Consider the following 20,935-nt stretch of genomic DNA (forward strand, 5'->3'; position numbering starts at 1 on the left):
TAGAAAAGCGCTATATAAATACAGGCCATTTACCATTTACCATACCGTCATATAGGCACCTACTATAAATTCTGAAATGTGGGAATAAAACATGGAACTTGAACAGGAACTGAAGGAAAAGCTATAAGAGACATGCAAGCTGAATGGCTCAATGACTTGGCTTTGTTTTAAAGTTTGAATGGTGTCTGTAGGTCAACGTATGTGGAAGTAAAGTTGAAAAGGGAGGTGGAGATTCTCTCATTTGAAATACATTATAATTTTTTGTTGAATAAACTTGAATATTTCAAAAAAAACAAAAGTTAGAAATGAGAAATATTCTACTGAGGAAACATGAGTAATAACTGTGGCATTCCTTTAATGCACTCTCTAACCTTGCTTGTTACTTTTTGAGATTTAGACTACCTACCCCATGAAGTAAGATTCAAAAACACAGTGATATATATAAAAAAAAGTGCCAGGAAAAAAGAAAGGATCGTCATGCCCTGCATGTTTGTGTAGCAGACCCAAAAGCAAACACAGGAGAAATGAACTGATGATCAAACCATTATTACGGCTGATATTAAGAAAAAAACAAACAAACAGTAAAACAAGTGAAACTAAACCTATTCTGGGACTGAACTAAACAAACTATGAAGACAATGACACGAGGCATAAGATGAAAACTCAACAGGTGTATGTAAAACCGTGAAGTACTACAAACATGACATGAGCATGAACCTGAACTGCTGAAAGCAAACACTCAGTGACCTGACCTGACTTGACATGGTGACATGACAAGGAGGAGAGGAAGACAGAGGACTTAAATATACAGGAGGGTAATGAGGGAAGTGGAAACACCTGAGGAAACACAGCTGACAAAAATGAACATGATGCCACAGGGGAAGCAAAACTAAACCCACTGAAAATAATAATTTACAAAAACCACTTGCAAAATACAACAGGAAACATAATGGAGACTTGACAACACAAGCTTAGAAAATGTAACACAGGGAGAGAATGACGCACTGAGATAACTGAAAGTAAAAACACTGAGGACAAAACAGACTACATAGAGGAGAGGAAAAGACTCATATCAGGAGACATAGATGAAACAAAAACTAGAATGAAACTCAATTACTCCCTAACTGAATTATAACACAAGAATTTAATATAATCTCAATCTAACATCAGGAAATCAAAAATAAAAAAAATTAACTCAAAACGCCTGGTCACAAACAAAAATTCCAAAAAATAATAAATGTATATGGCTTGAGCCACCTGAGTCTATTATATTATCAACATTTATATCCAGTCATGGCAGCCATGATCACTTTCTAATGTCAGGCCTGATGTTTTGTGCCCTCACCTGTTCTCAGCTGCATTTGAATAAAACACCAATTCCACCCATTTAAGCTTAAATTTCAAAACTAACATTTTAACTACTGATTTTATCTATTGTTCTGATTTTTGATTTTATATACTGTTTTGTTTGTTTGTTTGTTAATTAGTTTGTTTGTTTGTTTGCTTGTTTTAATCAATTTTAAATCATGCTTTTTATTTGTTTTTGTTTTTAATGTCTCTGTAAAGCACTTTGAATCACCTTGTTGTTGAATTGTGCTATACAAATAAACTTACCTTGCCTATATGCATATTTTTCACAGCCACCTATACAATGGGTTGTTATATGTGGTATCACAAGTAACAAGCACAGCTTATGTCCCACCTCACAACATACAGATTAGTTTTTTGGGGTTTTTTTTGTAAATGCTGGCTTTATTGGCAATGAGAAAAGCTATAAAACACTGACTTATTTAAAACATTTTCCTAGGAAGTGCATAGATAGTGTTATCATTATTGACTTTCTTTTACTTTTTCCAGGTGGCAACAAGAAAAATTGTTTGTGACAACTGGTTCGGTCTAAGGTTAGTTTTTGGTGTGGTTTAAGCAAAATCTTAGTGTTGATACTACTGTTGGTTTGCTGGTTGGCCACAACTGTGAATCCTGGTAGATGTGTTGTATTAGGAAACTGTATTAGTCCTGATGAGCAATGACTAATTCATTACTGCAGACAAGTCTTGACAAAAAAAGCAGACAGACCAGTATTTCTTCAAATACGTGTACCTGCAGCATGCTGTAGTGTTATAAGAATATTGTTTATACAATTCGGTGGCGGACTCCCTCAGGTATCGGTGCGTTGGTGGTTCTTTGTATCTGGGGGTGGGCGTCCGGGTACACACCGGCTCACTCCTTGGCGGCCGCTTATTGGGGCTCGCTCGGGCCACTTTGGAGGTGGGGTGCAACCGGCCTCTCGGCCTGGGGCTCGGTCACTCAGGCACAGCTGGCTGCCGGCGGAGCTCACGGGCGCGTCACTGCAACTCCCCCTGGCTTCTGCTCCGCGGCTGCTGAATGAGCTCTCATCTGGGACTCTCCTCAGCTCTTACTGGGACAGTGGCGCGGCTGCCCCTCTGTTGGTCTTCCTTGGTCTCTTGTGTTCTGGGGGCCTCTGGATGTCTGGAGTTTTGATCTCCTCCATACCTGCTTGTGATGGTGCTTTTCTTTTTTATTATTATTATTATGTTGCTCTTTGTTGTTTGCTGTCTCCCCTGTTTTTTTTGTTTTTCTTTCTCTCCATACAGGTGACCCAGGAGTTTTTTTTTTTTTTTTTTTTTTTTTCTCTCTTCCCCCCCTTCTCACCGTCTCTTCTCCCCTTTGGTTTTCTTTCTTCCTCTCCCCCTCTTTCTTTCATTCTTTCCCCCTGTCCTATTAAAAAAAAAAAAAAAAAAAAAAAAAAAAGGATGACAAAGGATGAACTGAAGCTCTGCCAAAAAAAAAAAAAAAAAAAAAAAAAAAGAAAAAAAAGAATATTGTTTATACTCCATATGCACAGATTTATATAAATAATGCTACATGGGGAAATAGTAAAGCATTTAGTCGCGGTTTAATGTCTTGCAGTAAAATAGATATGTTGCCCCTGCTGGTGGGGAAAAAAACGTGAATATCTGCAACTTTCAGGGAGGTTTCTCAGCAGACACCAGCGAGCACAGCCCGAAGCTATTTCGCTTGTTTAAAATTCCACTTGGGTGTGCCGTCTGAGAAACGCCTGTGTTTTTACATGGATAGAGAAGTGAAGCAATAGACAAGAGACAAAGCTCTTGAGTTAACACACTTACACTAACCAGACTCCCAGACGCAGGACAAAGTCAGTCTTTTTTTTTCCAAAGATGGGGAAACTTTTGATTTCCACCATCTACCTAATGCTGGTAAGTGCTTCTAGTTTGGTTTTATAGCACTCCTACATGATTGATACATGTTTACTTTCTGTCACTTTTGTCATGCCAGGAAGCATTAAAACATTTAAAGGTGACAAGTCAGTTTGAAACTCACTTTCACCTTTAATGCACTCTCTAACCTTGCTTGTTGCTATTTGAGATTTAGACTACCTGTGCTGTGAAGTAAGATTCACAACCACAGTGGTATAACAAAAAGTTCCAGAAAAAACAAAATTGTCACGGCCGTCATGGCCGGTGTGTTTGTGGAGCGGACCCAAAAGCAAGCATAGGAGAAATAAACTGATGATCAAACAAAAAGTGAGCCTTTATTACGGCTGATAAAAAAAAGAAAAAACAAAACAGAAAAACAAGGCGAGACCAAACAAAAGTGAAACCTAATCTGGGACTGAACTAAACAAACTATGGAGACAATGACACGAGACATAAGATGAAACCTGAACAGGTGAATGAAAAACCTTGAACGTGAAGTACTTCAAACATGACATGAGCATGAACCTGAACTGCTGAAAGCAAACACTCAGTGGCCTGGCTTAGTGTCATTGTCGTCATAGTTTGTTTAGTTTAGTCCCATTTTAGGTTTCACTTATGTCATTCTTTTCAGCACAACCTCACATGTCTGAATTTACAGTTATGTTTTCATTTTGACATACTGTATTAGCACAACTGATCTAAAGTCAGACAAAAAAGAAACTCTGATTAGAAAAAGGTACATTTTTTACTGTAACAACCGCATATACACACTCCAAACACGCTAAATCTCTCACAAACTCTAACTCTCTCTGTCTCTCTCTCTCTCTCTCTCTCTCTCTCTGTCTCTCTCTCACCATCACTCCTTAAATTCCCCCCTCTTTCTAAACATCCAAATGTCATGTTGCCAGAACATTTTTTGATTGGTCAACATTTTACATTTTTCCACCAACACAGGTGTTCTTTGTTTTGTTTCTTTTTTTTTTATGCTCATAAGCTGAGAATGCTTGCTAGAGCTGTCCTTAGACATTAAAGGTGAGGAAAAGATGCCACATATATATTGTTTATCATGACTCTGGTTTTACGTGGCCTATCAACACAACTGAAAAACTGTTATATATCATCGTTTTGCTTTGTCATCTTGAAGTAGTCATGTGATTGGTTTACCACGACTACTTTATTTATCCTCAGTCAAACAGCAGCACTCATGCGATAGTGGGGTGTACCATCTGAGAAACGCCTGTCTTTTTACATTGATAGAGAAGTGAAGCAATAGACCAGTGACAAAGCTCTTGAGTTAACACACTTACACTAACCAGACTCCCAACACTTTGACGCAGGACAAAGTCAGTCTCTTTTTTTTTTTCCTAAGATGGGGAAACTTTTGATTTCCTCCACCTACCTAATGCTGGTAAGTGCTTCTAGTTTGTTTTTAGAGCATGCCTACATGATTGATACATGTTTACTTTCTCTCACTTTTGTCATGCCAAGAAGTATTAAAACATTAAACGTGACAAGTCAGTTTGAAACTCACTTTCACCTCCAGATCCTGTCCTGTGTGGAGTCGTGCTTTCTGCTGAGATCTCTCTACGTAATTGTACCTGAAATAATTCCAGCTGGATACCAAGTAGCAAAAGGTGCCGCTCTGTGTATTTGTGTTATTCCTTCTGTTTGAAAAAGTGTTGTAAGCCGAATGTTTTGTGTTTTATGTCTCTTTTTAACTTTCACTTTCTCGCTTTTCAGTTGAAACCGTCGGCTGTGATGCAAAATCAGTGCAGTTAACTGTGAAGGACCCGAGTTTCACAATAAAAAGTAACGGAGCAGTCGTAGCTTTAACGTCTGTCTCAGTGGCAGAAGGAGGACGGATATTTTCTGTGTCTGCTCAGGACAAGAGTGAACGGGAAAGAAAGATGGAAGTTCACCTTGTCCGCAGTACAAAGCCGAAAAGACATGTAAGGCAACTGCATTGTGAGTCGTTTATACAGGTCAGAAGGAACAGTGCATCTTTTTTCTAACATGTCCAAACTTGTTGGAATGTCATAGCGACGAGGCCAAGGCTCCCTGAACCGCTCTAGAAGACGAAGCTATGGGGATTTGAATGTAGTGGAGAACTATGAAGGGAGCTATCCAAAGCGAATTCAAACGGTGAATTGAATGTTTAATTTTCATCATTTATGATCACTGTGGTATACAAATGTTTATTGTCAATACACATCAGATTGTAAAGACTTTATGAATAACAGAATCCTTTTTTTTTTCTTTTCCTTAATATGTATCATTTTATTTGGTTTCTGCTGTGGCAGGGGTCAGATTCCCCAGACAGCCGTTATTGGTACTTTATTGAAGGAGAGGGAGTCGATACGTATCCAACTGGAGTGTTCAGTATGGACACAGACACGGGGGCTCTGTTCTTGCTCAAAGTGGTGGATCGTGAGGAGTTCCCAGCATATAATGTGAGTGTGAAGATGACGCTGGTTTAGAAGATTTGTAAAGAGTTCCAATAATGTTCCACAGTCATCTTTAAGGAGTGATTTATCAATCATTCAAATAGTTGCAGCGTAATCAATCCTCTACTGAGCATGTTTGTTTATTTATGTTTTCATTCAAACCTGGAACTGGCACAGTTCACATATGGAGTCTTGTTATGTTCCTGACTCTGCTTTCTATATTTGTGTGGATCAAACTAGTCAAACGTTTGTTTGTTTTCCCTCTATAGATTTTGATGATTGTTTTTGACAGGCATACCAATGCGGAGCTAGATGAGAAAGCCCCCCTGAGAGTGATTGTAGATGATGTCAATGACAATGCTCCAGAGTTCGTAGGTCCTTTACACTTTACAGTTCCTGAGCACTGTAGTGCAGGTGAGAAAGACAACATACAGTAATAGTTGATTCTGTGGTATTTGACTTTCAGTGCAGTTGCTCTAAATGATTATGGGTTACAATACAGGGACTGTGGTGGGAGTGGTGAGTGCAACTGACAGAGACCAAATTGGCACAGACCATGTGAAGATTAAATATACACTCGTATCTGGATCAGACATGTTTACCATTCATCCAGAAACAGGTGTCATCACAACAACAACCAACACCCTAGACAGAGAGGTGAGCACTGCCTCTGCATCACTGATACCTGTGAACTTTAGGTAATTGAAAACTTGCATCATTAAAATCGATGATGCAAGTGCTTTACAACATATTTTTATTATAATACTTTGTAACATTTCTTTTAAAGTTAAAAGACAACCATGTGGTGACTGTAAAAATCCAGGATATGAATGGTGCACCAAATGGTCTGTTTGCCACATCGACAGCAACAATTGCTCTGAGTGATATTAATGACAATCCACCAGCCTTCATGAAATCAACTGTAAGTGTTTGAAAGAAGTGTCAGTTTGTAATTTGGCTGAATAACTGAAATCATATCGATTGATTTTGGCGTCCTTTTTCTACCTTTTTCACCAAAATACTTTTTACTAACATAAGTAATCAGCAATTAACCCCCTCTGCTTTTTTTCTTGTAGTATAATGTTACTGTGCAAGAAGATGAAAGTGAAAAACTTTTACTTCGAATTCCTGTTCAAGATAAAGATTTGATAAACACATCAAACTGGATGTCAAAGTTTGTTATTACTAAAGGAAACGAAAATGGAAATTTCAGGATAGTTACTGATCCCCAAACAGATGAAGGGCTTTTGTACATCTCAAAGGTGAGACTGGCTTCTTATTCAATTCATTATTATCATTTAGTGATGTTGGTGGAAGCATTTTGCATGGATCACATCTAATGCAAAGTCAGCCTATATACAACTGATTTATATTTATAAACTTTAAAATGTCTTTCTTTTTTCCAGCCATTAGATTATGAGAAGACCAACGATGTCCAGCTCCTTATCACTGCACAAAATGTAGCATCACTGAATGGCAGCAGTGCCACGTGGCAGTCCATCCCTGTGAATGTCAATGTTGAAAAAGTGGATGCAGTCAGGGCTGGACTGGGACAAAAGATCAGCCCGGGAATTTTGACCAGAGACCCGCTCACCAGGTATTATAGGAAAAGCAATAGAGCCTGTCAATGAAAACAAACGCTGTTGTGACAGTGATGTACAGTCTTGTTGGTATATGTATGATTTCTATACATTTTACATCAGATAAACACTTTGGTTGTAAGATTCAGACATTTATTTAATAACAGCCAGACATTTTAAATGAAAATAAGAAAGAAAAGTATTTCTTTGTGCCCCCCTCTCCCTGTTAATGCCCTACCTGGCCCCCTGGCAAAACTTTGCTAGATCCACCCCTGCACAGTTACCAGCTGTCAGCTACTTAGAAAAGCATCCTGGTGTTATTTGTCTCTCAGAAACAGTTCATAACTTCCTTTCAACTCATTCATGTCACCTAAAATGTAAACCTGTTTCTTCATCACCTGTTCAGCTCTGATGATTCAGTAAGGACATCTCCTGGTTTCATCTTCATGTTTCCCTCTCACCAAACTGATATCATGACCAGCAGCTTTACAGCTGTTGGCTCCAGCAAATATCAGCTGATACTAGAAATCAATATTAAATAAATTCTAACAACAGCTCATCAAGCTTAAACCTGCTGCTGTTGTTTAGCGTGACATCTGCCGGTTTCCCCGTTCTGGTGCAAATTGGGCGATAAACAAGAGAGACGGGACTTCAAACCATTCAAAATCACAAAGCAAAAAAAAAAACAATCAATATACCTACAATATTGATCAGTTTCCCTGCACGCAGTCGATCTAGGGCTGTTTCTTCTATTAAATTCAATTCTTCTATTAAAACACTAAAAAAGTCAAACGACACACATTAAAAATGGGCACCTACAATAACAAATGATCCAAACAAAATGGCAAAAGACTCTTACCAACAGTATACGTACTCACACCCAAGCGAATTAATCGCCTCTGGTTTTTTTCCACAGAAGAGCACTGACTTCACCGCACACACCCACTACCTTTTCACAGCTCTTCAGCCAATCACCTGGCAGACAGCAACAAACTGCCAGGTGACACTTGTTACATATGGATTCAGGGTAAGATGGGGTGTGGTTGCTTTTTGGACACTTGGAAAAATGACTGATTCACCTTTTCCTGCAGGTCTGTGTCCTTCGGACTACTGGGAATTATGACTATACTGTGTCCTGTGGTCCTCCTCCTACTGCTTTGTGAGTCTCCCACTGTGATTAAGTTGTAAGGGTTAGATGGGGGTTCTCTTGTAGTTTGCTCATTGCATATTAGGAAGTGAACAATGCTGCATACAATAGTGTAGGTATACCACACATAAAAGCACTCTGTGAGCTCTGATTTTGAATATGCCTGCTTTTTGTTGCAGTCCCAGTCCTTGCATTTTTCTGTCTAAAAAAGAGAGAGAAATTGCAGCTTTATGACTCTGGAGACACTGGAGGAATCCCACTCAAATCTAACACGGAGGCCCCAGAGGACAGCATGGTAAGGATAGCAATGTGTAACCAATGTCTCCGTTTCCAGGTCTTCTAAAAAAAACACACACACACACACACACACACACACACACACACACATTTACTTTGTTTTACAAGAAAAATCTTCTTGAAAAATGGGTTTAAAAACATAAACAACTATGGGATACTGTTTGTTCATGATTTGGACAGGGGGAACAAATTATGGAATTATATATGTGTAAAGTGTAGAAGTAAATTTAAATCTACTTTGATATACAAAGAGGTGTTTACAAAGGTTATAAAACTAGTTATGTATTTGGTGGTTACGTGTTTTGATATTTACATGTTTACATGTTTGAATGTTTAGACTGATGCTAAACTTCTTCAAGCGGTTGAGGAGCTCACGCTTACTGTAACCGGCCTGAAACATGAAATACAGCAGTTACGGGAGAAACAGAGTTACCTTGCCCAACGTTTGGACTCCAGTCGTGATAGATCCTCCTCTTCCAATGTTCAGTACAGCACCAGCAGTGCGTCCCCGTCGCCTTATCATGCCAGACAACATTCCAGAGACTATTGCTCGCCTGAGAGGCGTTATCATCGTGATCCAGAGTCTCACCGTGAACGTCCTTCTTCCCCTGTTCCCCAGAGGTTCAATGAGTGGGACAAATGTGAGAAACACGATCAACGCACATACCCTTCCCAACAGCCCCCCCAGTATTCCAGGTACAATTACCCTGACAATAACAGATACCGACGCAGTCCCAGTCCTGCTCCACGTAGAGCTAGAGATGCTGCGTCCTACAGTAGGATCGGTGTTCGTTTCCAGTCCCCGGAAAGGCCTGCACATTTCACCTCTGGCGGACTTGGTTCTATGGTAGGTCTTAAAGGGTTAAATATATCATTATATATCTCCAAAAGTATTACAAATTATCTCCAAAATTTCAGGAGTAGTTACGTTTAGTTACATTTCATTTATATAATTTTTCAAGGGATCTTATATCTGTTTTCACTCTTGTATGCTTTTCATACAAGTTTCACACAAGACAGATACAAACTTTATAAGAAGCCCCGTCAATAACCTGTCAGTTATGCTAGCAGTGTCCAAGCATTCTTTTTTTTTTTTTCTTTTCATACCATGCACCCCTGCAGTGGCTCTTGGGAACCTCTGTTCTTTATAATTGGGAATCAAATGGCCACTATCTCCATCATGCAATGTTGTTTATTATTACAAACATATTATTTGTTTGGTTTTGATACATCCAACAAAAATGTCTTGTGGCAGACCTTTGCAAAAAAAATTCAAAAATAAAAAAAGCAGAAGTTTCTTTTTCTGCAGTAAAATAAATGTCTGTGAATGTCTGTAAAAGATATTATTTCTCTAACTTGTTGGTCATCTGTTTGCTCGATGTGTAATATATATATATATATATATATATTAGGGGTGCAACGATACTCATATCGATATTGAACCGTTTGATACAGTGCTTTCGGTTCGGTACGCATATGTATCGAACAATACAAAATTTTTAATTTATTTTATCAACCTTCCTTCTGACGATGCTGTCTGTGTTGAGCGCTCAGTGGATCTGCGCTCGACAGTGCAGCCTAGGCGGAGTAGTCGAACGCAGATTCACTGAGTGCAGGGCAAGCTAGCAGACAGAAGTTAAGCTCTCCTTGCAACATGGCAAATTGAACCTCCCCCACCCTCATTCAGATGTGGCGTTTGGAACTATTTTGGTCTTCATGTGACATATGACCCTGAAGGTAAGCGCGTCATGGACTAAAGTAAAACAGTATGTTGGATGTGCCACGGAATGCTCAATTACATGGGTGGGAGCTAGTGTGTTAGCGCAGTTAGCTCGTTAACGTGTTGGCCATCCAGCCTCAGACACGGGGCGATCGGTAGCTCGTTAACGGAGATTTGCCATGTTGTGGCGCTAACGTCATTTCAGATTAACGCTGACAGCACTAGTGGGAACACAACGAATATGACTGCACATTTACTCCGACATCATCCTAGTGCAAAGACAAGTGGAAGCAGACAAAAACAACAAGCACACATGCTACAAACTTTACCCGAGTCATTTAGACAGCCGTTAGCACATGATTCTCCTTATGGGGACCTGATATGTTTAATATGCTGCTGAGAATATAGCCCAGAAGAAGAAGCGTATAGTATAGCTTTTAGTTTGGAAAGAGCCATTTCTCTGTAATAAACTCTCTTTTCCAAAGATGAATGTTTTCTCGATGAGATAGATTTATTTTTGTATTACTTTGTTGTTTAAGCAACATTAAATATAAAAACTGTACTTTTGAGTTAAAATATATATTTATAATTTTAATAAATGACAAATTAAAAAGGCATGAACATTTTTTTTGTATCAAAAAAATATCGAACCATGACACCAAAGTATCGAACCGAACCGAACCGTGAATTTTGTGTATCGTTGCATCCCTAATATATATGTGACCTTCAGTCATGTCCTCAGCAGCTTTGAAAGTGTTGTATGCTTCCTCCTATTATCCAGGCTTGGGAGTAATAACAGGTAATAATAACAAACTACCTGTGTCTTCCAAATGGGAACAGAAGAGGATGGGCAGCATTCAGGGGACGTGGCTCTGTAGCTGACTCAGAGGTCACGGTCTGAACGCTTGGCTTGTTACTGTGGTAACAATGTAAAAACAGAACAATCAAGTGGTGCAGGTGTGTATCTGCTATTGCTCTTTGTTGCTTTATTTTGTTGTTGTTGATGTTGTTGTGTTTTTTGGGTTTTTTTTAAGCAAAAGTGGTTTGCACTAAAAACTATGTAGATGCAATATTTTGGAGCTTTGTACGTCAGCAATCAATTCTCTAAAAAAATTATATCTTTATTTTTGGAGGGTAAGTTTTAATTAAAACAAATGCGTAATGAAACAAAATAACAATTACCTAATATTTCAAAATATGTAATGTAAAATTACACCTTCATAATAATCTATTTTAGGCAGTGTTGATTTACTTCTGCAGAATTTCCTAAAGGCACAGAAATTGTGTGTAACCATGTTTTACTTCAACTCGCAGACTGTGAGATGGGTGCAGTTTGAGCTCACTGTAAGTCAGGTTGTTGAAACATTTCCAACAGTAGTCGTGTTACAATCTGCACGAGGGCAGAACTGGAGCACTAACGTGTTACTGCCTGAAACTAAATACAACTGGCTGCACAGGAAAAAAACCCATTTAAAAGACAGTGTATACCCTATATGTATTTTGCATTTTTAAGTTGTTATTTGACATTAACATTAAGGAGTTGTGTTTAATTTTTGCTGCTGTAGCAGTTATTTGTGGTTTTTTTAACATTTAAAGGAACGTGATTATAAAACAGCATAATCAACAAACATACAATAAGCATACATGCACCCATACAACTTGTACTTTTAGTCTTTACTGTTTATTTGTTTAAGTTTTTGTCCAATATCTTTTAATTTGTAATTAAAAAAACAAAACAAATGTCCTTGTGATTTTTCTGGTTGTACTGTATATAAAGGTCAGATCCAAAATGGTTGTTTATTGTGTTCAGGTTTTATGTGCACTCTAGTGTTTCACAGGGTGGAGCCCACATACACATAATACACTATGTGCAGTGTTCCAGCATCTCAACTCCTTGGCTTATAATTACTTCAGTCCTCTGCAGATCTAATTGGTGCACTGATGTTATTACTGACAAACAGCCCTGACCCACTGAGGTATAGACCCCACTGGACTTCTGAAGGTGTGCTGAGATCTGAGGAATTTAAAGGCCAAGTCAACATCTCAAATTTGTTAGCCTCCTCCTCACATGAACTGCAATACACCATGCATTTTGACACCTTTCTTTCAGAACCAGCATCAACCTTTTTGGTTGTTTGAGCCACAGTCAATTTTCTGTTCGATGGAACCACACAGACCACCCTTCACTCCCTGCGTGCATTAGTTGCTGGTTCACCACTGTTCCTTACTCACGTTCAAGTCACAATGAAGGTCACAGCAGTAATCATTATCACAGACTCATTAGACCAGGACATGTATTTCCCATCTTTTGTTCTTAGTGAAACTCGTGTGGTCTTCTGGTTATTTGAGTCCCTTTTGCATTCTGGCAATTCTCCTCTGTCGTCTGACATCAACAAGGCATGTTCACGCTAACTGGATATTTTCTTTTTTCCAGACCATTCACTCTTACACATGTAAGATGAAAAGTTAGATGAAGGAACTTTGCAGCTTGTATGTCTAAAAACAGTAAGAGTACAATGAGGCTCATGAAAGAGGTACGGATTAAAGAATTGTTGTTGGAGCTGAAAAAGAAAACACAAAGATCCACATCTATTTATGTTAGAGCGCCCTCTATTTGATGATGGCGTGACATGATACTGGCTTTAAATCAAAGTAACAAAAATCAATTCTCTGTGCTCTGTGGAAATTTGCTATTTTAAAGTACATAATATAAAGTGGAATATCTGAGAAAACAATAATTTATGTGTAATCTGGAAAGGCCTAATATTTAAAGAAAGATGATATTAAATATTAAGGAGTGAAATCTTGAAATCTGCTGAGTTTAAGGAGGTGCAGGAATGCAGTAATGAATGTGATCTCCACATGAAAACCCTTTAACTGTGAAACTGTTTCATGGTTTTTATTTTTTGCTGAATAATTGTCTCTCTGACTCTGAATATAGTTTCCGGATCATTTTGACACTTATTTCTACACTCTGTACAGAAGGTGTCTGGAGGATTTTCACATGACAAGCTGCTTATTAGAGCACATAAAAGTTGTTGACTACGTATTTAGGTTTCAGGTGACCAATAAAAATAAAGTTCTGGCTCTCTCCATATTCATCTAGTAGCAGTCAGTTTTCGCACCTTTGACACTGACTTAAAGAAAGCATGTTTCTAAAAGAGTTTGTAGTTTTTACAGACATAAACAGAAAGATGCCAAAGATGCAAGGAGCAATGACGTGCAGACATTAAGTAGATAAACCTGTTGATAATCGCCCAAACTTTCACAGCCTGAATCATGAATGAGCTGCAGAAATGCATCAAAGTGTCAACACCAACTAATACCAAGGCGAGATATAATCTCTCCAGCATGTCCTGGGTCTGCCCCGGAGCGTCCTCCTGGTGGGACATGCCACGAACACCAGGAGTCAGGTATACAGGTACACCTGTATACATGTCATCCAAAAATCCACCACACTCACTCTCATTTTCGAGTATGTTTCATGACAAACTCACATTATTTCTTTTGCTTTTTCTCTCTCACACTCACACCTACACAGACACACATAGAAACAAACAGCAAAACTTCATGTTTGTTTGTGTATCCCCCTGTGTTGTGTCTTTCAGTTGCAGTTTGTTGTTCTAGTCTGTTTTGTTACAAATGCAGCAGTTGGAGACCCAGCATGTCTGTTGGTTTCATCCCCCCATGAAATCATTGGGAAATTACACAAATATTGGTGGTTGCCAGCAATATTCCCTCAGCCTCCATCAGATGCATGTACATTTGACAGTCCTAGGTGACTTTCCTCTTGAAGTAGAAGGTTCCCTCTAGAAGGTTCCGCATCTTCCGGGCAAGGACAGAGAGACTCAAGAGAAGCTTCTATCCCCAAGCCATCCGTGCCCTAAACACACACACCCGCCCTCTCACATCATCTATAATTGACTGAGTCAGGACTCTTCCAGACACTAAACCAAGGCACAATGTACATTTCAATTCCTTTAATTTTAAATATGTTTATATTGTCTATCCTGTAAAATAGTCAGATGTCTATTCATATTAATGTACAGAATTCACCTGCTTGCTGCTACTACTGCACATTCACCCAATGTATATACTATATGTGTATATATATATATATATATATATATATATATATATATATATATATATATATAATGTTTTTCCTCTACACCCCCCCCCCCAATTTTTTTGCACATGTCGAGGAGCGTGTCAGGCTACATTTCACTGTGTGTTATACTTGTATAACTATGCATGTGACAAATAAAGAACCTTGAACCTTGAAGTAACTGACAGTAACTAACTTCACAAAAGTTTTAGAAAATATGACCTGTGACTTAGACATTGACATTAAAGTAACTTAGATATGTACTTGAAATTTTTCGGTGCAGCTAGAGCATGAATTTCCAAATCCTATCTCATCATTTAGAAACTTGGGTGCTAGCACCACCCACATCTGCCCAGCAGGGTGACGACTATACCTTATCAACCTTTACAGCCAGATGAAAGGTAAAAATGGGGTAAATTGAAGACATAAATGAGAATTAATAAGGAAATAATGTGATGCTAGATGGTGTTGACATGAAGTCCAAAGTCCAGACTGGACTGCAAAAAGATCATCTCAGATAATTACAAGTGTTTTTATTGTCCTGTTTCATGGAGGCGGTGTACAAAGAGACAACAATTTTTTTTGTCTTATTTATGCACAAACATCTCATGATAAAATAACCATAATAGTTAATAAATCAATGTGGTTGATTTGATATGTATTGAATTAGTCATGTTACAGTTGTGTAATAGTGATAATAGTGTACCTATCGTTTCTAAATCACTTGTGTATGATATAACTGTATTAGCACTTGCACATAAATTTAAACTAGTTCAACATCAAATCTAAAGCTAGTTTGGCATTTAAAACTACTTTCACTTTGAATCTGAAACTTTGACATCAAATCTGAAAACTATTTCAACATGTAGAAGATAATTTTGTTACATACAGCTTTCTTTCTCTTGTATCTAAATTACGTCTAACCCCTTTACCCCAGCATTATTCCTTAACTGAGGCAGTATCCTACTTCCTGCCCCTGTTCTTATTTAACCTGTCTGCTACTTATAGCCTTTTGAACTGTGTCTAACCTTTGTAGGCTGCTGGTTTTCTCCTTGGCAATATGGCAATAAGCATGCAAGGAAGACATTGTGGTAATAGGGTCAGTTTCCTCTCTTCTGGTGAATTCTTTAGTAGAACGCAGACTATCGATATTTTAGAGATATTCACAATTCTTCTCACAAGAATAAACACTTGAGAAAACGCTAGCAATGTGACTACCTCTATTTAATGCACACGATTTCCACAATAGACAACAAGTCTGAAACCAACTAAACATCAAATCTGGAAGTAATTTTACATTCAAAATTTATCTGACATAAAATCTCAGTCTAGTTCAAAATAAGATCTGAACCTAGTCTGCCATCAAGCCTGAAACTAGTTCAACATTATCATTATCATGTCCATCTGTAAAAATGTCTCTCTGTAAATGTGGAAACAATAGATTTGTTTTACAAACTAGAGGTAAAAACACAGCATTCCAGTACAACAGGCTACAGAGGAGATACTGGCAGCTGCTGACAAGCCCAATAATCATCACTGGAGTATTTGTTCTCACATCATATGACAGAACAAAACCGTGGATGGAAATTGATGATGCAGTTACATGGTGGGAAAAGCTGTGTTCACGTGGCTAATTAAAGACTCCAGGTACAAGATAAGTAGAAAAATATTTTTTTCAGTCTTGCAGTTACTGACAAGTAAAAAGTTAAATTACTTCAGTAATTGTTCAACTAAATTATTAAGCAGCTATTTTATATGTTTAGTTAAAATTTCCAAGGAGAAAAATCACCTGTGGTACTTTAGTGTTTACATGTTATTTATGTTGTGTCATTGGGTATCATGCTGTGTCACTACTATTGTATTATAAAGTTTATAAAGTTGTTTTCAGAAATATAATATACTTTTAAGACTTCATCACCCACCAAATATAGATTGGATTCTGTTTTTTTGCACAGTGTGTTGTCTGTTATCAGAGTTTCAACTCAGTTGAAACCTGGGAGATACCTTGGTGACATGTGTTTCCCGGCTCTTTGCCAAAATAGCCAATGAAACATGAGCCAACCATGCTGTTGCACTTCATATTTTAAAAAAGCTGGTTCAAGTTTTGTTTGGCGGATTGTTTTTAGAATGCAGTCCACGTCCACCAGATCTCCAGACTACAAACTCTTTCTCCACTTTTAAATCACGTCTTAAAACCCATGTTTTAAAAATTGCATACCCCGCTTCATGATTCAGTCATAGTCTATTTTTTACCTTGGTTAGCTTTTATACTTTCATACTTGGTTTTTTTTTTTGGTTTTTTTTACATGTTTTTATTTTGTTCTACTAATTTAAGGTGACCTTCAGTGTCTTTAAAGGCACCTATAAATACAATTTATTATTATTATTATTAGTCACTGCTGAGCCAGTTTGTCCAGGATACAGAGACATGGAAATCCACACATTTCTCGTATGTCATAGAAAATACCAACAGGCTCACACATTTATAACAGCAGCAGACCTGGACAACATGGAAATGTCTCCTGTAACTGCGTCACTCTGCTCGACTTTGCTGTTTGCCGGCGCCTTCACATTTGTCTCTGCAGGTGAGATTTATAAACCAAAGCATGTTCTTATAAAGAAAAATAAACAGTATCGGCCTCGTTTACACATTACTTCCCAAATAATTATTTTCATATTTCATATTAAGTTTGTTTATGTCTGTGAAGGCATCATGAGGTCTGGTGGCATCTGTGTGGATGTAAGTGCTTGGTCAAGGGCAGCTTTTACCACAGAGACAAAGATGTCTGCGTCAGTGTGATGTGTTGTAGTTTCATGGGTCAGTATACACCTACAAAGCTTTTTCTTCATGTTTTACAGTATCAATTTAACCTATGCAGTTGCATGTCAAACAACAAGTGTATTTTTTGTAGATATTGTCATAGAAAGCTCTGCAACACTTAGAGTCCCAGAGAGCAGCCATTTGGCTTTCTACCTTTAAAACCCACCTTCCAGCCAAATGGCTGGCAGGCTTTTAGCTAGGCTTTAGCTTCAGCCAAGTGGAAGCTAAATTGGCTAGTCATTCATATGTAAATTAGGTCGTTACCTGAGAAGTGGGGGAGTGGGGGTGTGTGAATGATTGCTGATTTCTAACTGCCAACTGCCTCTTTGTTTGTGTGTGGGGGTGGGGGAGCTGCTAAAAGCTGTGAACTTCCTTTTGTGTTCGTCTTGATGCATTCTCAATCATCCAGGGAAATAAATCTCCAAAAGTCATCAACTTGGAGTGTTTCAGTTTGCCATCTTAGGGAGAAATCAACACACATGGGTGTATTTCCTTTGTTGCTGAGATTTATTGATAAAAACAGTACAAAAAAACCCCAACCATTTGTATACATATTTACAAATAATAATAAAAAGTGAGTATTTAGTATTTAGTATTTATTTATTTATTGTCATTGTCAAGAACAATGAAATTGCGTTTGGGGCTTCCATACAACCCAAAAAAAAGAAGAAAATAATAAATACCCCTTAAAACCCAAGTGTACATATTTAACCCAGTGTGACTCCAATGCAATAAGACAATCCTTAGCAATAATGTTCGTAGAAATTCAGACAAAGACCTGAGAAACATGACAAAATACAACAATGCAACCCATTCAATATTATTGTACTGTGAGATATGATATCAGATATGATAGTTATCTATTTAAGAAAGAGGGGGGGGGGGGGGGGGCAGGAGGGGGAAGAGAATAAAGATATGATGCACCAATGCAGACCAGTTCATTGCTATTAAGAAGTTGGATATGGTTATTGTCCGTGAGAGGGGGGCAGAGAGTTCAGGAGCCTCACAGCCTGTGGATACAGGCTGTTGGCCAGTCTGGATGTTCTGGCCTGTATAGACCTGTACCTTCTCCCTGAGGGCAGCAGATGGAAAAGGTGGTGCGCAGGGTGATGTTGGTCCCGCAGGATACTGTGCACCCTCCTCAGACAGCGAGTGGGGAAGATATTACTGATCTCTGGCAGACTTGTTCCAATAATTCTGCCAGCTTCTTTCACCACCCGCTGGAGTGCTTGCTGATCAGCCTTGGTGCAGCTGGGGAACCACACTAGAAATCCATACGTCAGAACGCTGCTGATGGCACAGTTGTAGAAGTTCAACATCAGAGATCTGGGAATGTGTGCGCTCCGCAGTCTCCTCAGGTAGTAGAGGCGCTGTTGGGCCTTCCGTACAACTGAGGTGATATGGTTGCCCCAGGACAGGTCCTCGGTCACAGTTACCCCCAAGAATTTAAAACTGCTCACCCTCTCCACCGCCTCACTGCCAATAAAGAGAGGCAGATGGTTGTTATGACCCCTCTTCCGGAAATCTACAATGATCTCCTTGGTCTTTTTGGTGTTTAAGACCAAGTTATTGTCGTGGCACCATGACTCTAGTTGTTGCACCTCTGTCCTATAGTTTGTCTCATCATTGTTGGATATAAATCCGAGCACTGTAGTGTCATCTGCAAACTTAACAATGAGATTGGACGCGCAGGAGGAAATACAGTCATGGGTGAAGAGAGTGTATAGCAGAGGGCTCAGAACACACCCCTGAGGGGCACCGGTGTTGACCACAAGGGTGGAAGAGGTGTTCTTACCCACTCTGACACTCTGTCTACGGTTAGTGAGGAAGTCCACAATCCAGTTGCACAGAGAGGAGTTAAGTCCCAGTTGGTGGAGTTTGGGACGGAGTTTGTATGGCCGGATGGTATTAAAAGCCGAGCTGTAGTCTACAAAGAGGAGCCGTGCATAGGTGTTCCTGTGTTCCAAGTGCTTCAGTAATGTGTGCAGCACTGTGGCGATCGCATCCTCGGTTGACCGGTTCTCCCTGTATGCAAACTGGTGCGAGTCCAGGGATGGTGGAAAAGCAGCTCTGATGTGTTTAATGACCAGTCTCTCCAGGCATTTGGCGGGAATGGGGGTGAGTGCCACAGGTCTGAAATCGTTCAGACATGTGACATTTGACTGTTTTGGGATGGGAACGATGGTTGCTGCTTTGAAACAGGATGGTACCAGTGAACAGGACAACGAGGTGTTATATATAGAGGTGAAGACGTCCGCCAGGTCCGCAGCACAGTCTTTTAGCACCCGGCCCAGCACTCCATCCGGCCCGGCCGCCTTCCTGGTGTTAATGCTCCGGAACACACGCCTCAGCTCATGAGTGCTCAGGACCGGAGCAGGGTCGGTTGAGGGGAGAGGGGACAGGACAGGGTCGGTGTTCTCCCTGTCAAAACGGGCATAAAAGAGATTTAGATCCTCAGCCAGAGTAGAACTGTCGGCTGAGGGTGATGGTGTTCTTCTTTTGTAGTCCGTGATAGCCCTGATGCCCTCCCAGACCTGCCTTGGGTTTGTGTTGTTCTCAAACCTGGCCTCGATACGCCTCCTGTGCTGCTGCTTGGCAGTCTTGATGCCTCTTCTCAGGTTGGCCCTGGCAGCACTGTATGCCTCCTGGTCCCCGGATTTGAAAGCGTTGTTCCTTGTTCGAATAAGTTGTTGAACTCCGTGTGTCATCCAGGGTGGATTATTAGGGAACACACGGAATCGTTTCCAAGTTGTTACATTGTCCACACAGAAACAGATGTAGTCCAAGACAGTGGAGGTGTAACTGTCCAATGCGACACGATTGTCAGTGTCCTGCACCTTGAATACATCCCAGTCTGTGCAGTGGAAACAGTCCTGAAGCATCGGAATAGCATCCTGCGGCCATGTTCTCACGGTTTTGGTTGTAATCCCAGTGCTCTTGATCTTTTGTGTGTATATTGGGTGTAGCAGAAGGGAGAGATGGTCTGACAGACCCAGGTGGGGATAAGCCTGGGCTCTGTACGCATTCGCCATGTTGGTGTACACCTGGTCCAACGTTCTATCTCCTCTGGTAGCACACTTCACATTACGGTGGAAATTGTGAAGTACAGATTTCAGGTCCGCGTGGTTAAAATCCCCAGCCGCAATAAAGACACTGTCCGGGTGTGCTACCAGGCTGTTATTGATGCTGCTGCTCAATTGTGCTAACGCTAGCTTAGCATTAGCATCTGGTGGAATGTAAACAGCGCAGATGTAAACGGCAGAAAATTCCCAAGGGAGATAGAATGGACGGCACTTTAACACCAACAGTTCTACCTCTGTACTGCACAGTTTTTCCGTTACCGTGACGTTCGTGCACCAAAGGTTGTTAATATAGATGCACAGCCCCCCGCCAGTCTTCTTACCCGAGTCCGCAGACCTGTCGGCTCGATAGGCGGTGCGGCCTGCTAGATCGATAGCCGCATCGGGAATGGCGCTGTCCAGCCAGGTTTCAGTGAAAATCATGCACGAACAGTTATTAAAAGTCCGTCGAGTGGCGATCTGCAGTCGTATTTCATCCAGTTTGTAACGGATTGAACGG

At 39.8% G+C, this 20,935-nt stretch overlaps 1 protein-coding gene across 1 annotated transcript; it reads left to right on the forward strand.

Annotated features, from left to right (window-relative positions):
• The first annotated feature begins 4,496 nt into the window (after window positions 1-4,496).
• On the forward strand, window positions 4,497-12,622 carry LOC147334225 (desmocollin 2-like protein). The gene is made up of 14 exons (XM_086286816.1): window positions 4,497-4,647; window positions 4,783-4,873; window positions 4,980-5,188; window positions 5,280-5,381; window positions 5,540-5,689; window positions 5,953-6,097; window positions 6,186-6,340; window positions 6,471-6,605; window positions 6,760-6,945; window positions 7,090-7,280; window positions 8,180-8,263; window positions 8,355-8,422; window positions 8,590-8,705; window positions 11,209-12,622. The coding sequence occupies exons 1-14, from the start codon at window positions 4,609-4,611 to the stop codon at window positions 11,218-11,220; spliced, it is 1,683 nt and encodes a 560-aa protein (XP_086142942.1). The 5' UTR covers window positions 4,497-4,608; the 3' UTR covers window positions 11,221-12,622.
• Window positions 12,623-20,935: the final 8,313 nt, after the last annotated feature.

Source organism: Aulonocara sp. 'chitande type north' Nkhata Bay, linkage group LG3, assembly GCF_057382095.1.
Source record: "Aulonocara sp. 'chitande type north' Nkhata Bay isolate Kocher_YH1m ecotype deep benthic linkage group LG3, A_spYH_male_GT1.1, whole genome shotgun sequence".
NCBI lineage: Eukaryota > Metazoa > Chordata > Actinopteri > Cichliformes > Cichlidae > Aulonocara > Aulonocara sp. 'chitande type north' Nkhata Bay.